The sequence below is a fragment of the Doryrhamphus excisus genome, linkage group LG7, assembly GCF_037039965.1.
Source record: "Doryrhamphus excisus strain RoL-2023G ecotype Guam linkage group LG7, RoL_Dexc_Guam_v1.1, whole genome shotgun sequence".
NCBI lineage: Eukaryota > Metazoa > Chordata > Actinopteri > Syngnathiformes > Syngnathidae > Doryrhamphus > Doryrhamphus excisus.
Genome location: NC_136363.1, coordinates 14072505 through 14094965, shown reverse-complemented (window position 1 = coordinate 14094965; position 22461 = coordinate 14072505). Strand labels below are relative to the sequence as shown.

At 49.1% G+C, this 22461-nt stretch overlaps 1 protein-coding gene and 1 long non-coding RNA gene across 4 annotated transcripts; one reads left to right on the top strand and one right to left on the bottom strand.

The window, feature by feature from the left end:
• The first annotated feature begins 5192 nt into the window (after nt 1-5192).
• On the top strand, nt 5193-22038 carry LOC131101966 (collagen alpha-1(XIV) chain-like). 3 transcript variants are annotated; one of them, XM_058047390.2, is made up of 48 exons: nt 5193-5357; nt 5438-5568; nt 5632-5748; nt 5829-5972; nt 6031-6111; nt 6808-6966; nt 7041-7160; nt 7223-7387; nt 7460-7621; nt 7685-7854; nt 7914-8040; nt 8105-8250; nt 8311-8440; nt 8831-8970; nt 9038-9164; nt 9233-9390; nt 9461-9593; nt 9665-9709; nt 9778-9923; nt 9995-10124; nt 10196-10318; nt 10383-10532; nt 15246-15362; nt 15497-15646; nt 15727-15801; nt 15903-16042; nt 16112-16235; nt 16307-16450; nt 16516-16680; nt 16757-16795; nt 16866-17004; nt 17073-17215; nt 17286-17395; nt 17456-17614; nt 17691-17768; nt 17853-17939; nt 18013-18066; nt 19549-19644; nt 19725-19778; nt 19855-19908; nt 19976-20029; nt 20222-20293; nt 20452-20487; nt 20580-20646; nt 20719-20907; nt 20976-21053; nt 21136-21291; nt 21520-22038. In XM_058047390.2, exons 2-48 carry the CDS (start codon nt 5439-5441, stop codon nt 21549-21551), a joined length of 5415 nt encoding a protein of 1804 aa, XP_057903373.2. In that variant the 5' UTR covers nt 5193-5357; nt 5438; the 3' UTR covers nt 21552-22038. The 3 variants fall into 3 exon arrangements, 2 of the variants coding, with proteins under 2 accessions (XP_057903373.2, XP_057903372.2); XM_058047389.2 differs by having other exon boundaries at nt 21515-22038; XR_013627737.1 differs by lacking the exons at nt 19855-19908; nt 19976-20029; nt 20222-20293; ... (4 more) ...; nt 21136-21291; nt 21520-22038 and having other exon boundaries at nt 17691-17763; nt 19725-19775.
• Nucleotides 15628-18123, bottom strand: LOC144899545 (uncharacterized). The gene is made up of 3 exons (XR_013627739.1): nt 16289-18123; nt 15926-16209; nt 15628-15672 (listed from the first exon to the last, which is right to left on the bottom strand). It is a non-coding gene; the product is annotated as an uncharacterized LOC144899545 (long non-coding RNA).
• Nucleotides 22039-22461: the final 423 nt, after the last annotated feature.

Genomic DNA, 22461 nt, shown 5'->3' with positions numbered 1-22461 from the left:
ATACTCTTGCTCTCTCTCTCCCGCCCCCGCCAAGCACCCCCCCCCATTTGTGTCATTGTTTGTTTTGTCCTGGCCAATGAGCATGAAGTCACGCTCAGGGGGTCTGGGTGGTAAGGGGGGATGGAGGGGGGCCACTCTCACAATTCACCTGAGAAATGACCTCTGACCTCTGCAGTGTGTGATGTCAACACATCTAAGCTGACAACATCCTGCCGGAACCCTCCGCTCTTTCTCCAACATCATCCGCCTCGGCATGGACCACACACACACACGCACACACACACACACACACACACACACACGCATATGCACACACGCCCCTGGCACAGATTAGCGTCTAAGCCATCTCAGGATCTGATTGGCCAGGTTGGCGGCCATCACCTGAGGCTAGGCTTAGTGCCGTCATCCCAGCAGGAAGTTGGGGCGCCACCACGGCCGCCTTTTCACATCTTTGTTTTGTCTGCTGCCGAGATGTGAGCACACAGCAGGAAGGCACGCTTTGGTGGCCTCGTTCGTACCAGCAAGCGCCATCATGCACAGGAATGGGGGGGGGGGTAGCAGAGTCAAGGCGGTTAGCCTTGCCGTTAGCATCCATCTTCTCCCAAAAAACATAGTATCCGTGAGTAAAAATAAAGGCAAGTACCACCTAGAAATGTAGTAAAATACAAGGAGTACTGGATTACAAGGATTAGATCACATGTTGCCAACATGCTAATAAACACGCTAACATGCTAATCACCCACACACTGCTGACAATTACGAGAATGAAACACTTATTTGGACTTTCCATTCTACAGTAGAAGTAGAAGTACTAATGTACTTTGGACAGTTAATATTTGTCTCACACACACACACAGTTCCAATGTTCATGCGTCAATGAACAACTTTATGCAAATAATGTCTCTTATGGGGAAATATGACATTATTCACTGCTGCCTCCTGTTGGTCGACAAGAATACTTCCTGTGTCCTTCGTGGTTGGCCAGCAGGGGGCGGCACCACATTTTTAGACAAACGGCTGTGTGTGTCTGGGCGTGCATGGTTGACTCAGGAAGTGTTGGTGTTGCCATGACGACCGCGTTGTTGTTTTGGTGACTGCAATGAACGCACCTTGCATGCACATGTTTCTTCTAAGCTACGAGCTGGCACATCACACGGTCCTGTCTCGTCTGATTTTTGTTACTGTTCTATTTTGATCAACCTGCCAGCAGTTATCTTCGACAGGCTAATTAACCTGCTAGCAAGGCTGCCGCGGCACGGCAACATGCTAATGAGACTACATGTTAGCCCAGCAGGCTAAAATCAACATGCGGCTAATTTTCCACAATAAAGACAAAGTTACATGAGACCAAAAGAATTAGCAATATGGGGACGAAGGAGGACATCCACTTGGATCAACACATTAATATGATTGAAAAGCTCAAACTAAAGCTAATATCACATTAGCATCCCAGCTAACTATAGCGTCTAATCTCCTCTAGTGACGCCTAAACATCTCTAGTCACGCCTAGCCTCCTCCATTCACGTCTAGTCTCCTCTAGTCACATCTAGTCTCCTCTAGTTATATCTAATCTCCTCTACTCAAGTCTAGTCTCCTCTAGTCACGCCGAGTCTCCTCTAGTCACTCCTAGTCTCCTCTACTCACGTCTAGTCTCCTCTAGTCGCATCTAGTCTTCTCAAGTCACTTCAAGTAACCTCTAGTGACATCTAGGCCCCTCTAGTCACTCCCTAGTCTCCACTCGTCACGTCTAGTCTTCTCTCGTCACGCCGAGTCTCCTCTAGTCACTCCTAGTCACGCCTAGCCTCCTCTACTCACATCTAGTCATGCCTATATCCTCTACTCACGTCTAGTCTCCTCTAGTCACGTCTAGCTTCCTCTAGTCATATCCAGTCTCCTCTACTCACATCTAGTCTTCTCAAGTCACTTCAAGTAGCCTCTAGTGACATGTTGGCCCCTCTAGTCACTCTCTAGTCTCCACTAGTCACGTCTAGTCTCCTCTAGTCACGGCGAGTCTCCTCTAGTCACTCCTCATCTCCTCTAGTCATATCTCGTCACGCATAGTCTCCTCTACTCACATCTAGTCTCCTCTACTCATGTTTGGTCTCCTCAAGTAGCGTTTAGTCTTCTTTTTTCTTTTTTTTAGCTTAGTCTTCTCAAGTCACTTCAAGTAGCCTCTAGTTACATCTATGCCCCTCTCGTCATTCCTCATCTCCTAGTCACGTCACGTCACTCCTAGTCTCCTCTAGTCACGTCTAGTCACTCCTAGTCTCCTCTAGTCACGTCTAGTCACTCCTAGTCTCCTCTAGCCACTTCTAGTAGCCTCTGGTCTCATCTGGTCATGTCAACTCCCCTCTATCCCTCATTAACTCACTAGCAAGATCTCATAGTGTACAGACTGGTCATGTATTTCATCTCATTTCATATTATCTGCTAACTGTATTTGTATATAACTCTGGGTAAAATGGTTGATTTGTTAATTTGTTTATATTTATTTTTTATATTGTGTATTTTGTACTTTGTATTGCTTAACTGATTCTGTACTCTTGCTGCTGTGCAATGCAAATTTCCCCACTGAGGGACAAATAAAGACATATCTTATCTTATCTTATCCACGCCTCATCTCCGCTACTCACGTCCAGTCACTCCTAGTCTCCTCTGGTCACGTCTAGTCACGTCTAGTCTATCACGACTAGTGACCTTTAGTCATGTCTAGTTTCCTCTACACAAGTTTAGTCCTTTCCAGTCACGTCCAAACTCCTCTACTCAGGTCTCATCCCCTCAAGTCACATCTGGTCCTCTAGTCGCGTCTAGTCTCCTCTAGTCACGTCTAGTCTGTCACGACTAGTCTCCTCTACTCATGTCTCGTCACGTCCATTCTGTCACAACTAGTGTCCTCTAGTCACATCTGGTCCTCTCTAGTCACGTCTAGTCTCCTCTAGTCACGTCTAGTCTCCTCTAGTCATGTCTAGTCTCCTCTAGTCACGTCTAGTCTCCTTTAGTCATGTCTAGTCTCCTCTAGTCACTCCCAGTAGACTATAGTCACGTCCAGTCACATCTAGTCACGTCTAGTCTACTCTAGTCATGTCTAGTCTCCTCTAGTCACTCCCAGTAGACTATAGTCACGTCCAGTCACATCTAGTCACGTCTAGTCTCCTCTAGTCATGTCTAGTCTCCTCTAGTCACGTCTAGTCTCCTCTAGTCACATCTAGTCTGTCACGACTAGTCTCCTCTACTCATGTCTCGTCACGTCCATTCTGTCACAACTAGTGTCCTCTAGTCACATCTGGTCCTCTCTAGTCACGTCTAGTCTCCTCTAGTCACGTCTAGTCTCCTCTAGTCATGTCTAGTCTCCTCTAGTCACGTCTAGTCTCCTTTAGTCATGTCTAGTCTCCTCTAGTCACTCCCAGTAGACTATAGTCACGTCTCGTGTCCTCTAGTCATGTCTAGTCTCCTCTAGTCACGTCTAGTCTCCTTTAGTCATGTCTAGTCTCCTCTAGTCACTCCCAGTAGACTATAGTCACGTCTAGTGTCCTCTAGTCATGTCTAGTCTCCTCTAGTCACGTCTAGTCTCCTTTAGTCATGTCTAGTCTCCTCTAGTCACTCCCAGTAGACTATAGTCACGTCCAGTCACATCTAGTCACGTCTAGTCTCCTCTAGTCATGTCTAGTCTCCTCTGGTCACATCTAGTCTCCTCCAGTCACGTCTAGTCTGCACTAGTCACTCCCAGTAGCCTCTAGTCACGTCTAGTCTCCTCTAGTCACTCCCAGTAGACTATAGTCACGTCTAGTGTCCTCTAGTCATGTCTAGTCTCCTCTAGTCACGTCTAGTCTCCTTTAGTCATGTCTAGTCTCCTCTAGTCACTCCCAGTAAACTATAGTCACGTCCAGTCACATCTAGTCACGTCTAGTCTCCTCTAGTCATGTCTAGTCTCCTCTAGTCACTCCCAGTAGACTATAGTCACGTCCAGTCACATCTAGTCACGTCTAGTCTCCTCTAGTCATGTCTAGTCTCCTTTAGTCATGTCTAGTCTCCTCTAGTCACTCCCAGTAGACTATAGTCACGTCCAGTCACATCTAGTCACGTCTAGTCTCCTCTAGTCATGTCTAGTCTCCTCTGGTCACATCTAGTCTCCTCCAGTCACGTCTAGTCTGCACTAGTCACTCCCAGTAGCCTCTAGTCACGTCTAGTCTCCTCTAGTCACTCCCAGTAGACTCTAGTCACATCTAGTCTCTTCTAGTCACTCCCAGTAGCCTCTAGTCACGTCGAGTCTCCTCTGGTCAAATCTAGTCTCCTCTAGTCACGTCTAGTCTCTAGTCACTCCCAGTAGCCTCTAGTCACGTCTAGTCTCCTCTGGTCAAATCTAGTCTCCTCTAGTCACTTCTAGTCTCCTCTATAGTCACTCCCAGTAGCCTCTAGTCATGTTTAGTGTCCTCTAGTCACTCACAGTAGCATCCAGTCACATCTAGTCTCCTCTAGTCACTCCCAGTAGCATCTAGTCACGTCTAGTCTCATCTGGTCAAATCTAGTCTCCTCTAGTCACATCTAGTCTCCTCTAGTCACTCCCAGTAGCCTCGAGTCATGTCTAGTGTCCTCTTGTCACTCCCAGTAGCATCTAGTCATGTCTAGTCTCCTCTGGTCAAATCTAGTCTCCTCTAGTCACATCTAGTCTCCTCTAGTCACTCCCAGTAGCCTCTAGTCATGTCTAGTGTCCTCTAGTCACTCCCAGTAGCATCTAGTCACGTCTAGTGTCCTCTAGTCACTCCCAGTTGCCTCTAGTCATGTCTAGTCTCCTCAGGTGCAGGTGCCAACATGCCCCCTGGCGAGGGGGGAGGGGGACTCCGCCTTCTTGTAGGAGGAATGAGGCCTGCAGGGCACCATGGCAAAGGAGGTGGGACACACCCTTCAATGTGCAACAAGTCCAAACTGACTTAAAAGTCAAGCTCGTGTGAAGCTACAAGACACAAGAGAGGAAATGATGCTCGCACGCTTACAAAATAAAAGTAGCAGTTGGAATCGGAATAATTTCATTCAACGTGATGATGATGAAGTGGTGACGTCACATCACGTATAAATAATGATAACATTATCATATAACATATTTGAACGCATGTTCACTAGGTTCATTTGACGCCGCCCTCTGTAACGAGCGACACAGCTGTTGTATTGTGAAAAGACTTCCGGGGTCTCGTGTGGCTACGTGCTGGTGGTCGGGGGTTCAGAGGGCGAAGACGCGCGCGGCGGAGCGGACGCTTCCTGCGGTTCTGTCGACTTCCGACACGCGCGACCAGGCGGTGCACTCTCCAACGACTGGCACGTGCCAGCTCACCTGCGCGCGTACTTTCTACCTGCTTCATCAGGTAAGCGCGTGCACACGTCAGACAAGAGCGTCAACGCGTACCTTGTTTTGGCGCCAAGCTATTCTGTCCTTTGCGTGCAGGATGACGTCACACACACGACGACCGGCTGTGCCCTCACGGTCACGCGTCCTTATGGTCAGGATTGTCAGGTGGTTCCTGGCGATGGGCTTCCTCCTGGTCTCACTGCACCCCCACCCTGCAGGGGGCCAAGGTAAGACCATGTATGAGCAGGTGATCCCGTGATGGTGACCTATGGATCCTGTGTTGTGTCCAGTGTCCTCTCCGAGAAGGTTCCGGAGTAAGTTGGTGAGACCCAGTGAGCTTCTTGTGTCCTGGAAGGAACCCAGAGGTCTGTTTGATGGCTACGCGGTGGTCTACAGCACGCGTCCAGGTATGCCCACATGCCAAACTTTGTTATGCACGTGAAGAGCGGCGTCAGTCTGAGCATGCTCACTTGTGTGCGGTGATCAGGTGGAGAAGAGACAGAGGTGGATGTCCCCAAAGAGGAGCCAGAGCTGCTCATCAGCAACTTTGAGCCTGACACCGAGTATACCTTCAAGATCTTTGCCCTGAGGGGGGCGCTGAGGAGCAAACCCTTGGAGGCCAAACACCAAGGTGAGCAAGTCCTGACTTCAGTGGGACGGTAAAGGTCACTAGGTGGTTCTGTTTTCAGCTCAGCCTTCGGGACCACAGACGCTGCAGTCCCAAAGTGGAAAGGATGGCGGCGCCGAGGACACCAACGACATCTCAGACGGTGAGACAGCCTTACCTCGGCCTCAACGTGTCCACGTGCCGCACGTACTTCCTGTATTGAAGGTGTACACTCATGTACCACAATTCAAGACACGCCTCTACCCCCCCCCAACATTCAAATGTCTTCTCCACACTCTGCTTGTGCACGCCCTGACGCCATCTTGTCCACATCTGATCCCTCCTCATTCTGCAACCTGTCAATCACCCACACATCCGTCTGCTCGGATTTCTCCCTGACTTTTGTAGGTTCTACGACCTTCCAACCTTTAATGTCTGCTAAAGGTTCTGATGTCTTCTGATGGTTCTGCTGACTTGATGTTGTCATGGCCTTCACTGTCACCTTCATCCGTATTTGATGGTGTTTAGCTGCAGGAAGCTGGAAGAACATTCCAGACGCCAAACGTGACATCATCCGTCTCCAATAAAACAAGCTGCATCATGTCTGAATTCCCGCTCGGTTGAGCAGCTGGAATGCACAACGGCATCACTGAGCAAAGGAATCACAAGCAGCTGACCTTTGAACTTGTGTGTTACCTTAGCATAGATGCATGTGCAACCTGAAGGCCTGAGGTGGAATTTCTCTCACCATTGAAGGTCCTTCCACCACCTGGTGAGCTCCCTGATGACCTGGACATTCATGTGTGTGTGTGTGTGTGTGTGTGTGTGTGTGTGTATGTGTGTGTGCGCGCCCGGGCAGCTGACGAAGGCTTCATGTGTCAAACATCAGCCACCGCAGACATCGTGATCTTGGTGGATGGATCGTGGAGCATCGGCCGCTCCAACTTCAGACTGGTCAGAACCTTCCTGGAGAAGCTGGTGGAGGCCTTCACGGTGGACTTTGACAAGACGCGCATCGGTGAGCACCGCTAATCAAACGCTGTTGAAATCGTGGGCGGTTCCAAGCGCGTGACGAGTGTGACGCGTGTGAAGGCTTGGCACAGTTCAGCGGGGAACCGAGGATCGAGTGGCACCTCAACACTCACATGACCAAGGCAGCTGTCCTCGATGCCGCCAGGAACCTGCCGTACAAAGGCGGAAACACCCTGACTGGTACCTGGAACATGCGAAGGTTACGCCCCCTTCTGGTGATGCTCACTGAAACCTTCATGTAGGTCTGGCGCTGACCTTCATCCTGGAGAACAGCTTCAAATTGGAATCTGGATCCAGACCTAACGTTCCCAAGATAGGCATCCTGATCACAGATGGGAAGTCCCAGGATGATGTGGTTCCATCCGCACAGAGCCTGCGGGACGCTGGAGTAGAACTGTTCGCCATCGGTACAGACATCGGTCCTCACACATAACCGACACGCCGACATTGTTTGCCCTAATGCCTCTGTCGCCATGCAGGTGTGAAGAACGCAGACGAGAACGAATTGAGGGCCATCGCTTCACCACCCGAGGACACTCACGTGTACAACGTGGCCGACTTTAACGTGATGAGTGACATTGTGGACGTTCTCACCAGAAGCATCTGTCAGAGGGTGGAGCGGCTCCACCAGCAGCTCACAGGTTGGTGGTCCTCACCAACCGCTTTTAAGTCGTGATGATCACCTCCATTCCTTTGTTTTCCAGTGGGAATAGATCCCGGCTCCCCACCCACTGTTGTGGCTCCTCCCCATAGCCTTGCGACCTCTGACATCACAGCTCGAAGTTTCAAAGTGTCATGGACGCCGGCATCCGGCCAGGTGGAGCGCTACCGTGTGGTCTACTATCCGGCTCAGGGTGGACAGCCTGAAGAGAAGGTAAGACTTCTCTTTACCTGAATGCCAGGTGCAGCAGACGTTTTGGGTTCTGGTTCCAGGTGGTTCACGGGACGGAAAGCAGTGTACTCTTGGACCACCTCAACTCTCTGACCGAGTATCAGGTGGCCGTGTTCGCCGTGTACCGCAGCGCTGCCAGCGAGGCACTGAGAGGGAGTGCCACCACATGTAGGAGACCGCTGGTGTTGTCATGTGACATCTTTGTGTCTCATTTGCACACTCTCACCTGCAGTGGCACTGCCCACTGTGGAGCACCTGGACCTCTCTGACCCAACCCACAGCACCATGACCGTCCGCTGGAGGACCGCCCCTGGTGCTTCGGGCTACATGATCCTCTACGCGCCGCTCAGCCATGGCGAGCCAGCTGATGCCAAAGAAGTGGGTGCTCATCTTTAGGTTTTGATGAAGATGATGGTGATTATGTCATGGCGTGTGCAGGTGAAGGTGGCGTCTTTGGTGAAAGAGGCGGAGCTTGAAGGTCTGACACCGGCCACAGAGTACACGGTGACGGTGTATGCCCTGTATGGCGAGGAAGCCAGCGACCCTGTGACCAGCCAGCTTAGCACACGTGAGTGTTGTGATGTCACGCATAACCACGTGGCACCAAGATCGACACATGGTGGCCATGGTCGTCGTGGTGACAGCGGCGTGTCCAGACACGCTGGCAGCTTGCAGTAAAGCCAACTTCCCGCCCTGGAGCTACATATTTTTGCACTTTTATCTTCAATGGGACCTGTTTCCCGCTAGATCCGCCCCGAAGACAGTCTCAGTCTCTAATTAGAGTGAAAGCAGGCCTGATCCGGTTCCTACAGCGCCATGTTGTTCTCCTCATCGTGTTCATCTTCATGAACCTCATCACCTCCATGTCCATGCCCACATGCTGATTGTTGACTTTTGCTTAGGTGAGCTTTGATTGGCTGTTAGATGTGCTTGCTAATGTTTTCCCCGCCCACCTCAGTGCCGCTGACCTCGGCGAGGAACCTGCGTTTCTCAGATGTGGACCACAGCTCTGCCCGGCTCAGCTGGGACTCCGCCTCCAGGAAGGTGGCAGGCTACCGCGTCATGTACGCCAAGACCAACGGCGTAGAAGGCAGCGAGGTGCGCTGATGATTGACAGCTGCCTTGACGAACGTGTGTGACGCCTCACTCCGTGTCTTGTCCGTAGGTGGATGTGGGTCGTGTGACCACCTGGTTACTAAGCAACCTAACCTCCCTGTCCGAGTACACAGTGGGCGTGTTTGCCCTGTATGAGGAGGGCCAAGCGGAGCCCGTGACCGCCAGCTTTGTCACAGGTAAATCTCAGTGTTGTGGAGTCTCTGGAAGGTCGCGTAGGGTCGTTCACGTTCTTCCGTGTGCGCAGCGCACGTTCCAGAACCGCTGCATGTCAGGAGCAGCGAAGCCTCCACAAGCAGCTTCCGGGTGTCATGGCGGACCCCTGCCACTGATGTGGTGCTGTACCGACTCAGGTGGATGCCCAGTGATGGCGGCCATGATGGCAGCGGCGTTGACAGTGACGAGGTTTGTGTGGGAATTTTGGGAAGTTGTACAAACAAATGTGAGACTTGTGTGCATGTGCACGTGCCCTCAGGTGCTCCTAAATGCCAACACAAACACCTATTTGCTCGCTGGACTCCGCCCCTCTACCCGCTACCAGGTGGTCCTGAGCGCCATTTACAGAAATGAGGCGGAGAGCGAGCAGGTTGTCCTGCTGGAATCGACCGGTACATTCATGCACACGACACGTGGTTCCTTTCTTGTGCATGTTGACATAGAAGCGTTGTCTTTTTTTTAGTGGAGACGACAACCGCTGTTGCCATGACAACCACCACCACCGCAGGTGAGCGCTCTGTCTGGCCCCCTTTTTAGTGTAGGTCCTCCTCCTCCATGGAAACTTTGTTTCTTCAGCTCCTCGCCACGGCGTGAGAGGCTTGACCATTGACCAGGAAACTACGTTCAGCATTCGGGTATCATGGCAGCAGGTCGACACTCACAACATCCACCATTATCGCCTGAACTACATCAGCACCAGGGGTGACCGAGCCGAGGAGACGGTAACCAGCGTTGCGGCTGTTCGGTTTCGATGAGATCAAATACGTTAGCTTCTTCTGTTATGGGTGCACAGAGGACGGTTCCAAGCACACAGAACAGTTTGGACCTGCAGCCGCTGTTGTCTGACACGGAGTACAGAGTGGCGGTCACGCCCGTGTATCTGGACGGAGACGGGCCCACAATCGTGGGAACAGGACGAACACGTACGTTTGTTAACATGGTTCCAGGGGAACTTGCTAATTAGCGAGGTGCTCATTAACATTTTCTCTTTCAGTGGCGCTCTCGCCTCCCAGGAACCTGCGGGTGTCTGAGGAATGGTACAACCGCTTCCGGATCAGCTGGGATGTCCCACCATCTCCCACCATGGGGTTCCGGGTTGTGTACCAGCCGCTGTCGGGTCAGTGGACGTACCGGTGGCAGTTGTTTTCATGAACGTGACTAGAACGTTGTTCGCCCTGCAGCCTCTGGACCCGCCCTGGAGACCTTTGTGGGCGAGGACGTGAACACCATGATGATCGTCAACCTGCTGAGCGGGACCGAATACGCTGTGAAGATCCTTGCGTCCTACAGCACAGGGTCCAGTGAGATGTTGTCGGGACGGGCCAGGACACGTGAGTCTTTCCAAGCACTGCCTGTTGGCCATCTTGAAACCTGTCTCCACGCCGTGGCATCCGAGTGATTGATAGCAAGGGAGGGCAGGCCGATGCTCCTTGGACATGTTCCACCAATGAGGTTCATCACATGTTGCTCCTCCTCGTCTTCTTCTTCCTCTCCCCATCCCTTGAGGATATTTGAATGGACGTCATGCGTCCAAAGTGTGGAGGTGCAGGAGGTGATGATGATGTTCCACATGGGTTCCTGTGGTAGTTAGCTAAATGAAAAGGTTGCCTTCATTTCATTTCTTCCCAGTCAATCCTTCATCTCCATGGGCTTTCTTCTTGCTGGGATGAGTCCACCCGCATGAAGGTGTTGTAGTAACAAATTCCCTTCTTAACAGACATAACAGTTTCCTGCGACGTTCCATTCTTCCTCCGTTTACCTTATTTCTACTCATCGTCTTCATGTTGGCTGAATTAGCAATGCTATCAACACCAATGACTGATTTTAGTGACTTCCAGAGGTTCTATTTAATCTTTTTGGTTGAAATTGTCAGTTTTTTGTTTTGTTTTCCAAACGGCTTTATCTGTCGCTTTTCAAGAGGGGCGTTCCAGTTTCTAAAAAGGAAACGCACAGGGACAAACGCAGCAACATCACACAAGAATGCTGCAAGTCATAATGGAAATAGAAATTAATGGAAATTAGCCAGGATACCAGGAATCTAGCCAGGATAGCAGGACGTTTGTGAGGGTAGCAGGACGTTTGTGAGGGTAGCAGGACGTTTGTGAGGGTAGCAGGACGTTAGCCAGGCGAGCAGGAAGTGTCTCAGTGCCCAAGTGTCATACGTATTACTGGCACACATTCATCACACATAAATGGGAGAAATAATCCATAAACTTTGCTTCTATCTATTTTGGACTGCATTGTTTGTTTTTGAAAGCAAAGGTAAAATGAACAAATATGACATTTATAGTTGATGCCAGGCAATACCAACTAGCTAGCAGCTGGAAGTGACGTCATCGGGGTGATATCGCTCAGGTGAATGACACGGAGGATGTTTCCAGTGATTAGAGCAAAGATTTCAGCCATGTGTCAATAGTTTGGGGGGAGGAAGAAACATTTGGAGACGAAAAGGAGAACTTTTAGAAGATGAAAATTGGTGCCTTCAAAACAAACCATGCTAGGTGTCACTGACTCTGGCATTCTTTGAAATCGGCTTCTTAATGTGGCCTCACGTCTACGATGGATGTTTCCCGCCCCCACCCGCAGTGAACATATGGCAGTGACGTATGATGCTGCAGCCTTGTCGCTGTCATGGAATACATGGAGTCAACAAGACATGACTTACTCTCGTGTGCTAACTTTCACATAGTGGTCTGTTTTGGTTGTTTTCCTGTGCTCCGGTGGAATAGCAACCTTTTCAAAGTAATTTCTAGCCAAATGCTTCTTGTCAAGGTGTACAGCCACGCCCATGTAAGGAAGTCCACAGGAAGGAGCAGTTCTGCCACGCCTTCTGATGGTTTAAAACTGAGCGTTTTAAAACTGAGCGTTTTAAAACTGAGCGTTTTAAAACTGAGCGTTTTAAAACTGAGCGTTTTAAAACTGAGCGTTTTAAAACTGAGCGTTTTAAAACTGAGCGTTTTAAAACTGAGCGTTTTAAAACTGAGCGTTTTAAAACTGAGCGTTTTAAAACTGAGCGTTTTAAAACTGAGCGTTTTAAACCATCCCAAAGTCTTTCAGGGCAACTTCCAAATGCACAAACCTCATTGTTATACTCTAAAATTCCTGTGGAAATGTTGATGGGCGTGCAGCTTGTGCTGTGAACCTCGGGCCTTGTGTCTGCTGTGCCACGCCGCTGGGCAATGCCGTGTGTACATTACATGAGGAATTTAGCAACAAAGCTCACATGCTAACTGTTAGCACGCTAGCATCTGGCAAGATGGCACTCCATAATATAAAAAATAGCCAAAATTCCTAAATGCTAACAGTTAGCATGGTGGGGCCTAGCAAGTTAGCATTAAGTGGCGAAGTGCCAAGGCAGTTATATAGTGTCCATACATCATGCCATGTGTGTATTTTCATTTAAATATGCATAAAAAAGTCAAAATGCTAACATGGTAACAGTTAGCATTTACAAAACAAAAAGATGGCGTCTTTAACATGGGAGTCAACGGGAGGATTTTGTTTACTTTTGTCGCTTCTTGGGGCCACAGAAGGCAATCTGTACATCTCTGACATAAAAGTGACACTTTTGGAAAGGGGACGGAGATTCATACATTTTTACCAAAAGAAATCAAGCTAGCTAAAATGGTGTGGCCAGGAGGAGGAGTTATTATAAGTTATTTTTCACCCTCCAACACTCTGGCAATAAAGTGAGAGTTGAGGTGGATTTCGGCCCTGCGCACACCTCCTTCTGACGAAGATAGAGCCAAAACTAAAAAATAATTAGCCACAGAGAAGTCTGAGAAGTCTGTCTAAAAAATGAGCCATTAATCACGGTTCTACGTGACTGTATGGCTGAGCTACAAGGCTGTGAAAAGTCTGTAAATTCTCGTTTTTTCTCTGGCATGTTGTGTTTCTAAAAATAGAACAGGTGCACCTAATCTAGTGGCCCATTTTTGAACGTTTTTGTTAACAGGTCCCCTTAAAATCTTCCTCTGTGGGAAAAGACAACAAACTGGGACACTGTAAACATCCAGCAGCAATGCAATGTTTTGGCACAACTACTATTTGGATGAAAAATGTACTGAACCCAATTATCACCCCGATGCCGTCACTTCCGGAAATGAGGCTGAATTTTTTTTTTATCTGCGTATAAAATTTATAAAAGGCTTTAAAATTTCAAAAACATCCTCATGTAAGTTTTCATTCATTCATTCATTTTCTACCGCTTTTTCCTCACAAGGGTCACGGGGGTGCTGGAGCCTATCCCAGCTGTCTTCGGGCGAGAGGCGGGGTACACCCTGGCCTGGTCGCCAGCCAATCACAGGGCACATATAGACAAACAACCATTCACACTCACAATTGGACAATTTGGAGTGGCCAATTAACCTAGCATGTTTTTGGAATGTGGGAGGAAACCGGAGTACCCGGAGAAAACCCACGCATGCACGGGGAGAACATGCAAACTCCACACAGGTCTCCTAGCTGTGAGGTCTGCGTGCTAGCCACTAGACCGCTGTGCTGCTCATGTAAGTTTGTATGTATATAAGTATATATATATATATGTATATATATAGTATGGGATTACAGCCTCAGACACATTTGTAGGTTAAATAAAAGGTAAATAAAATAAAGAAACAAAGAAGTGTTTTTATTTTCGAAAAGTACATATAATGATCATCGTTATGTTTTAAAAAGGGGTGCAAAGTCGGCCGGTTGATTTTGGTTTCAATGCAGATCCAGTATGTGAAGTTTGTAACCATAACAAGATGGTTTCCAGCTGCTACCGGATCATGTCTACTAAGATTGAAGTGCAAACGGAACACTCGTGTTGCAGTTACACATTAGTTTGTTCTGATAAACGTTTCCACAATGAAAGCGCCACGCTCACCAGTCCAATTCATGGCAGCGATTGAAAAAGAAACGAAAAACAATGGCATTATAAAGAAACAAAGCAAAATGGCATTATATGAATATATTATTATCCTTACTTGATTTGCCTTTTATTTACGAATGTGTCAAATCGTATCCATATTCAAAAATATATGGGGATGTAGTACATGTTATATCCATATTCACCCTAAATATATGGGGATGTAGTACATCTTATATCCAAATATATGGGGATGTAGTACATCTTATATCCATATTCAACCTAAATGTATGGGGATGAATGTCTTATATCCAAATTCAACCAAAAAATGTACGTCTTATGTCCATATTGAACGTAAAATATGTGGGGATGTATGTCTTTTATCCATATTCAACCTAAAGATGTACGTCTTATGTCCATATTCAACCTAAATATGTGGGTAGGTATGTCTTATATCCATATTCAACTTCAATATATGGGGATGTACGTCTTATATCCATATTCAACCTTAATATATGGGGATGTACGCCTTATATTCATATTCAGCCTCAATATATGGGATGTACGTCTTATATCCATATTCAACCTCAATATATGGGATGTACGTCTTATAGCCATATTCAACCAAAATATATGGGATGTACGTCTTATATCCATATTAAACTTCAATGTATGATGTGTACTTCTTATATCCATATTTAACCTAAATATATGGGATGTACGTCTTATATCCATATTCAACCTAAAGATGTACGTCTTATGTCCATATTCAACCTAAATATGTGGGTAAGTATATCTTATATCCATATTTAACCTCAATATATGGAGATGTACGCCTTATATTTATATTCAGCCAAAATATATGGGATATATGTCTTATATCCATATTCAACCTCAATATATGGGATGTACGTCTTATACCCATATTCAACCAAAATATATGGGATATATGTCTTATATCCATATTCAACCTAAATATATGGGATGTACGTCTTATACCCATATTCAACTTCAATATATGATGTGTACTTCTTATATCCATATTCAACCTAAAGATGTATGTCTTATATCCATATTCAACCTCAATATATGGTATATGAGTTTGGGTGTATAGCGGCCAGCCCTGCTTGTACGTCCTGTCACTGCAGGTGGGCAAGTGTGAAAATGAAAATGAAGTTCTGGTGTCTCGCAGTCCGTCTAGCTGTCACCAACCTGAGTCTGCGCCAAGTGGGTCCGACCAACCTGTGCGCCCAGTGGCATCCACAGCGACATGCCAGCGCCTACAGGGTCCTCCTGGAGTCTCCAATCAGTGAGTCCACATGGAGGTCACTGCCCCAACTCCTGCGTGAAATAAGATGATTAGATGACTAAACTAACACATCTGAGAATAAGACGTGAAGGTGGGCTGAGGAAGGTGTAACCAAGCTGGCGTTTCAATCACAGGTGGTCACAAGGAGGAGGCCACGTTGAACGGAGGAACGAGTCGACACTGTTTCAGCAAGCTGAGGCCCGACACGCTGCACAAGGTCAGCGTCTACACACAACTTCCCGACGGAACAGAAGGCCCGGCGGTGTCGAGCACAGCGAAGACCCGTGAGTACATGTGGGCTGAAGCAGGTCTGAAAATGTTTGTGGCATCACAAGCATGTTTGTGTATATGACTGCTCATGCAGAACCTGTCCCCACCCCGGCACCGACCACCCCCCCGACCACCACCCCGCTACCCACAATCCCCCCTGCCAAGGAAGGTGAGTAGACATTATTCCTGGTTCTGCTCTAACATAACATGCATGACGTGGAAGCAACAGAGTAAGAAAACATGATGACCCCCCCCCCCCCTCCAATCTAGTCTGTAAGGCTGCAAAGGCTGACCTGGTGTTCTTGGTTGATGGGTCTTGGAGTATTGGGGATGACAACTTCTTGAAGATCATCGCTTTCTTGTTCAGCACTGCTGGAGCGCTGGACCAGATTGGACCTGACGGCACACAGGTGGGCTTGCTTTGTCGGGTACCAGAACCGATGGTAGACAGGTGGTGACTTGTGTCGTTTTTTTGACAGGTGGCCATTGCTCAGTTCAGTGATGATGCGCGCACCGAGTTTTCACTGAACACACACCACGACAAAGAGCGTCTCCTGGATGCCATCAACAGGATCTCCTATAAGGGAGGAAACACCAAGACGGGTAAGGCCGATGATCACATGACCCCCCCCCGCACTCTGATGCCTTGCAGTTACGTGCGTCTGTCCACTCAGGTCGCGCCATCCAGCATGTGAAGGACAGCATCTTCACACCGGAGGGCGGAGTCAGGAGGGGAGTTCCCAAGGTTCTGGTGGTCCTTACAGATGGCCGATCACAGGATGATGTCATCAAGGTCTCCAAGGAGATGCAGATGGAAGGTCAGCTGACCTCTCGGCTGGTTTCTTCCTGTTGTCACATCATTGATGCAATGACATCCTCTTAGGCTTCATCGTCTTCGCTATTGGCTTTGCTGACGCCGACTACGGCGAGCTGGTCAGCATCGCCAGTAAACCCAGCGACAGACATGTCTTCTTCGTGGACGACCTGGACGCCTTCAAGAAGATTGAAGAGAAGCTGGTGACCTTTGTGTGCGAAGCGGCCACAGCCAGTGAGTGGGCGCCAGCCGCCATGTTCTCGGTGGCCACCATTTGCTCTTTTCTTGCTGAAAATGTCTTTGTCTCCAGCGTGTCCCTTGGTGGCCATGAATGGAGGCACCGCACCCGGTAAGGCTTCAGCTGTCTTCTCATGTCAGACATTTTAGCTGCTGAGGTTCACGTGCCCGTGTGTTGCCAGGCTTCCGCATGATGGAGGTGTTTGGGCTGGTGGAGGAGCGCTACAGCAGCCTTGCAGGTGTTGCCATGGTACCAGGAACCTTCAACACGTTCTCGTGTTTCCACCTGCACAGTGACGCTCTACTGGCTCAGCCAACCAGGTAGTCCCTCATTTGAGGAGGGGCGGGGCTCCAGGGCACAGCAAAAAAATTTGGCTTGCCTCCCACAGGTTCCTCCACCCTGAAGGTCTACCGTCAGACTACACCATTACACTGCTGTTCCGTTTGCTACCCGACACCCCCCTGGAACCTTTTGCTCTCTGGGAGGTCCTGGACCAGAACCAGGAGCCACTGGTGGGCGTCATCCTGGACAGTGAGTCGGGACTCCGGTTTGCACAACAAAATGGCTCACAGTTCAGAACTCATGCTTGCTGTTGGTGTAGATGGAGGGAAGACGTTGACTTTCTTCAACAACGACTACCAAGGACACTTTCAAACTGTCACCTTCGAGGGACTACAAATCAAGAAACTTTTCCATGGAAGTTTTCATAAGGTCAGTGATGTTTTGTGCTTCTGTGGCGTATGTTAAAGTCACATGAAAGCATCTCTGCAGGTTCACGTGGTGATTAGCAAGACCAGTGCCAGTGTGCTAGTCGACTGTCAGGTGGTGTCCACCAAGACCGTCAATGCGGCAGGAAACATTAGCACAGCTGGGACCGAAGTTCTGGGCAGGATGGTTCGCTCCAGAGGGAACAAGGACAGCTCGGCACCAGTAAGTTGAAACATGGTGGACGTTATAACAGCGCTGATGTTTGCGCCTGAAAGCTGCGCACCGTTGTGTGTTGCAGTTTGAGCTCCAAATGTTCGACATCGCGTGCAGCACTTCCTGGGCCGCCAAAGATCAGTGCTGCGAACTTCCTGGTTTGGTGAGTCCTCCTTGTGGTTATGCGGCTATGTGCTAAAAGTCAACATGTGTTCCTCCCTCTGCATCATGTCACATGACCATGCAGCGCAACGAGGCCCAGTGTCCCGCCATGCCCAAAGCCTGCACCTGCACCCAGGACAGCAAAGGTCCCGCAGGACCCGCTGGACCACCTGTGAGCTCAGTCACACATCTGTGAAGCACTTGAAGTTGACTACAAGGCGGCAACTCCTGCTCTTTTCCAACAGGGTGGCCCAGGAATACGAGGAGCACGAGGTGATCGTGGAGAGCCTGGTCCAGTGGTGAGTTGTGGTCCAGAGTGGTGTGTATGTACGTATGTATAGATCCCCGCTACTCGTGCGGGTTACTTTCCGAGACCACCTGCAAACAGCAAATAAATGAGAGTAGTTGAAGACAGCCATTAACAAAAGTATTTCTGACAGTCTAATAAAGCCTGGATTATGCTGCTGCGTCATGGCGCCGCCCTCCTTTGAGCCGTCCCAAACGTCTTTCAGGGCTCACTTCCAAATGCGCAAACCTCATTGTCTGAAACTTTGGCGTGGTTTAACACCAGAATACAACATTCTAACTACATTTATAGGTCAGAAAAGGGGGAAAAGCATCTTTATTTACTTAAAGTAGACCTATGATGAGTTTGGCTTCTCAAAACAATATGCATTCAAAAGCATCATACATTTGCATCACAAAAATGCCCACTAGAAAAAAAACAGACCTCACAAATCTCCCTGTCCTTTGTCCCCAGCAGCTAGCTGGAACTACTTTCCTCAGCACCCAAATCCCACCAGAACTGGGCTCAGGACACCAAGTGGGGAGTGACTTCACTGCTTATGGGCGTGTCTTTATGTCAACTTCATGTCAAAACATCCCAACTATCCCTTTTAAGCAAGCTAAACTTGCCTGCAACCATTTCCTGTGGGACTCGAGCGCGTTGCCGTATGTTATATTATTATGCTAATATGTAAACAATGAATACTTAACTATCACACAGCCCCTTCAAGGGTGAAAGAGATACGTTGTCTGCAAAGAAATGGCCTGGAAAGAAAAAGCACCCATTGACCGGGTTGTCCTGTAAATACAAAAGTAGGCACCGCTGGTGCTCCTCCAGTCTGCCCGAGTAGGAGCACTCATTGTCAGACACACTTTGTCACAGGCATCGCTGGTGCCATGGAGCTTGGAAGCTGAACATGAGGGCACCACGTTTACTAAGTGCAGACAATCTTGGTACAACATCAGATGTTTTTTGCCGGACCACCATGTTTCCAGACAGTGAGCACTGTGGTTCTCCCGCACAGCATGTCCGACATTAATGCACCTCTCCTGGCGAGAGCACACTGCTTCTGGCTTCAGCAAGTTTGGCAGATATTTCTTGCTCATGTTCACATAGACAGTCCTGTTTGAAATGTTGTTGACAGATGAAAAGACTTTTCTCTTGCTCCAATAAGTAAACAGAGAAGCCGAGCTTAGGGGTGGGCTTGCCTCTATATTCCATTTAAGGAATTTTGCCCCTCTGTGACATCACAAAGGGGCAGTTTTACCACACGTTCTGAAACAGAGTGTTTTGAGCCGTCCCAAACTTCTTTCAGAGCTCACTTCCAAAATGTGCAATCCTCATTATCTGAAACTTTGGCATGGTTTAACACCAGAATACAACTTTCTAACTACTACTGCATTCTAACTACATTACATGGGTCCCCTTTACTTTATTACTCTAATATTTAAGATTCTTCTTCACCTGGTGGTCATCCATGTATCCCTCCCTCCAGGGTGCCTCTGGTCCAGTTGGTGACCCTGGAATATCTGGCCCCCAGGGACCCCCAGGACCACTGGGGCCCAGTGGACGTTCTATCAGGGGCCCCCCAGTAAGAGCCCCATTCATGTTACCATGTTGTGTGTCTTTGTCATGTGCACATGATGACGTGTTGCATGTGTTGGTGTTCAGGGTGCTCCGGGGGAGCGAGGCCAGAAAGGAGAGGCGGGTCAACAAGGTCTGCAGGTAACCAACCTAATGCATAGATGGCGGTATCTCCCAACTGAGCAGGCTGGTGACCTCGAATGACCTTTGTTTTCAGGGCGTGACCGGCCGAGGAGGTGTTCCAGGCAGGGAAGGACTTCCAGGCCCCCGAGTGAGTTGCGCTGAAAAGGGGGTGAAATCAACATACTTTCTATCTCATAACCTTTTGTTTTCCACAGGGGCTGCTGGGTAAAGATGGCCCACCCGGCCGACCAGGCCCCCCCGGAATAATTGTAAGTTGTTTTTTTGAAATGCAGCTCCCTGAGAGATTAAAACTCCCATTGCACTGCGGCTATTCATCGTCAGTTGTTGTGCTCTGTGATTATGGGTGATGTTAGCACATGCTGTCTCCATGTTGGAAAAGAAACTACATTGAGGTTTCTGGGTCTTTGGGATAAAAACCACTGTCTTTCTCTCGCTCGCAGGGCAGTCCAGGAGCCCCGGGGGCCCCTGGAAACACAGGTCCCCCAGGAAAACAGGGAGAACTGGGACCGCCGGTGAGTGAAAGCTTAGAAATCGACGCAGCAACTATATTTTCCCAAAGCTGTACTTCCTGCAACTTTCTGGGCAGGAATTGGACGTCACAGACTGTTGTTTAATTATTTAAGTGGGGTCTCAAGGCTCAGTCTTCATGTTTTCGCTCCCCTCCTTGCAGGGTCCGCCTGGAAGCAAGGGCGACAAAGGTGAACGGGTAGGTGTCTTCTCTCAAACTCACCAGCATTTTGGGACTCCTCCCACTTGAATGAGTGTAGTATGTGTGTGGGTGTGGGTGTCTGTTCCCAGGGAGACCTGCAGTCCACAAACACGGTGCAGGCTATCGCAAGGCAAGTGTGTGAGCAGCTGATCCAGAGTGAGTATGTTGGCGTGGCATGGAGATGTTAGCATGGACACACACACTCAATCCCTCCCCTGCTGATTGCAGGTCACATGGCTCAATATAACTCCATCCTGAACAATGCCCCGAGCCCCTCAGTGACCATCCGCACTGTACCAGGACCGCCTGGAGAGCCCGGTCGAAATGGAGCACCTGGGCCCCAAGGAGAACAGGGCCCCCCCGGAAGGCCAGGTTTCCCCGGACAAAATGGCCAGAATGGCCAACCTGGAGAACGAGGTGCGGCATGCTCAACAGGTACCAGCGGGAATATTGTTGGATCATTTCAACAAGCTGAGTATGTGCAGGTCCCCCAGGGGAGAGGGGGGAGAAGGGCTCTGCTGGTGTGGGGGTTCAAGGTCCCAGAGGACCCCTGGGACAGCCTGGTAAACAACAACCAAGAAGCGCACATTGGTGTTTTTGCACGTTATCTTAAAAGGGTCCTCACGTGGCGTCATATTCCTCCAGGTGTTCCAGGACAAGGTAGACCTGGCAGCCAGGGCCATTCAGGACGACCTGGAAATCCAGGAGCACCGGGTCGTCCTGGTGTTCCTGGTGCGGTGGGCCCTGCAGGGCCTCCTGGTTATTGTGACCAGAACACGTGTCTAGGGTACAACGTTGGAGGTACGCCGTGGATGTCCACTTTGAATGGATGAGGATGATGTGTGAAAAGCATGCCTCTTTCCCACATTGTGGAAATCTCAAGGGTTACAGCTTGTGGTCCTATCTCGCTAACCTCTTCCAAATATGTCTTTGGTGTCGGGGTGGCAGCCATCTTGGTTTGGGGCTATCATTAATGAGAGGCGCTCTGAGGTGGCTGTGACTGATGGGGCCGTTGTTCCCGCAGTCCAGCTGCCGTCCAACATATTCCAGAACTATGGTGAGGCTGAGGAGGAAGACCCTTACCGCTACTACCAGCCCGACTACCTGCCGCCACGACCTGTGGACGACCCCGAGCTTGATGCTGACCACTCAGAGCTCAGCCCCGAGGAAGAGGTGGTGCGACCGGTGTGACCATGAAGTGACAAGAAGTGATGGAGTCGTAGGTTCCGGTGGAGGGAGCGTACCTAATGCATTTAGTCTTTGTTTTCTTGTCCAGTCCAACAGAACTTTCTGGAGGCCAGGTCTTCCTTGACAGGCTGGCTGGTTGCCATGGTAACCAATGCTACCAGTAACTCTGCCCCCAGCTGTCATCACCCTCACCATTAGGTGGCACTAATGCTTTTTGGGAGCCATTGCGTTGGACTGGACGCCAGCGGAAAGCTAAAGAAAGAGGCATTTCTTCTTTGGTTGCTTGCTTGGCATCCAGGAAGTGTGATTTGGATTACTTCCTGTTGAACAATAAAACAAATACAACCAAAGTCTCCTTTGTCAAAGTCAAGCAGGAAGTCTGCACGGCTCACATGCTTCACTGCTTGGTCACCTGCGTCTGCGATAAAGTCCAGCTCCAGAGGGTGCTTGGTTGCTGAGCAATGTTGGCCCAAACCCTTCTTCCTATTGGCTGCCTCGCAACCTCCTCTGACCGGCCACCAGAGACCACGCCTACCTCAGTACCTGCCCGCATGTTTTGTTTTGTTTTTACTGGATGACACCAGAACCTTTTTTATTGTGCCTTTAAATGAATTGATGGAATGTATGGGATAAAACAAAACAGGTTTATGAAAAAATGTACTGCTGCAAGGGTAGTTCTGGTAGCCACGTGCAGGTGACAAAAAACACTTCCTGAACAAACGAGCTTTTATTCTTGTCACTTGTACAGAAGTACAAGCAAAATAGTGCAATCATCAGTCCGTA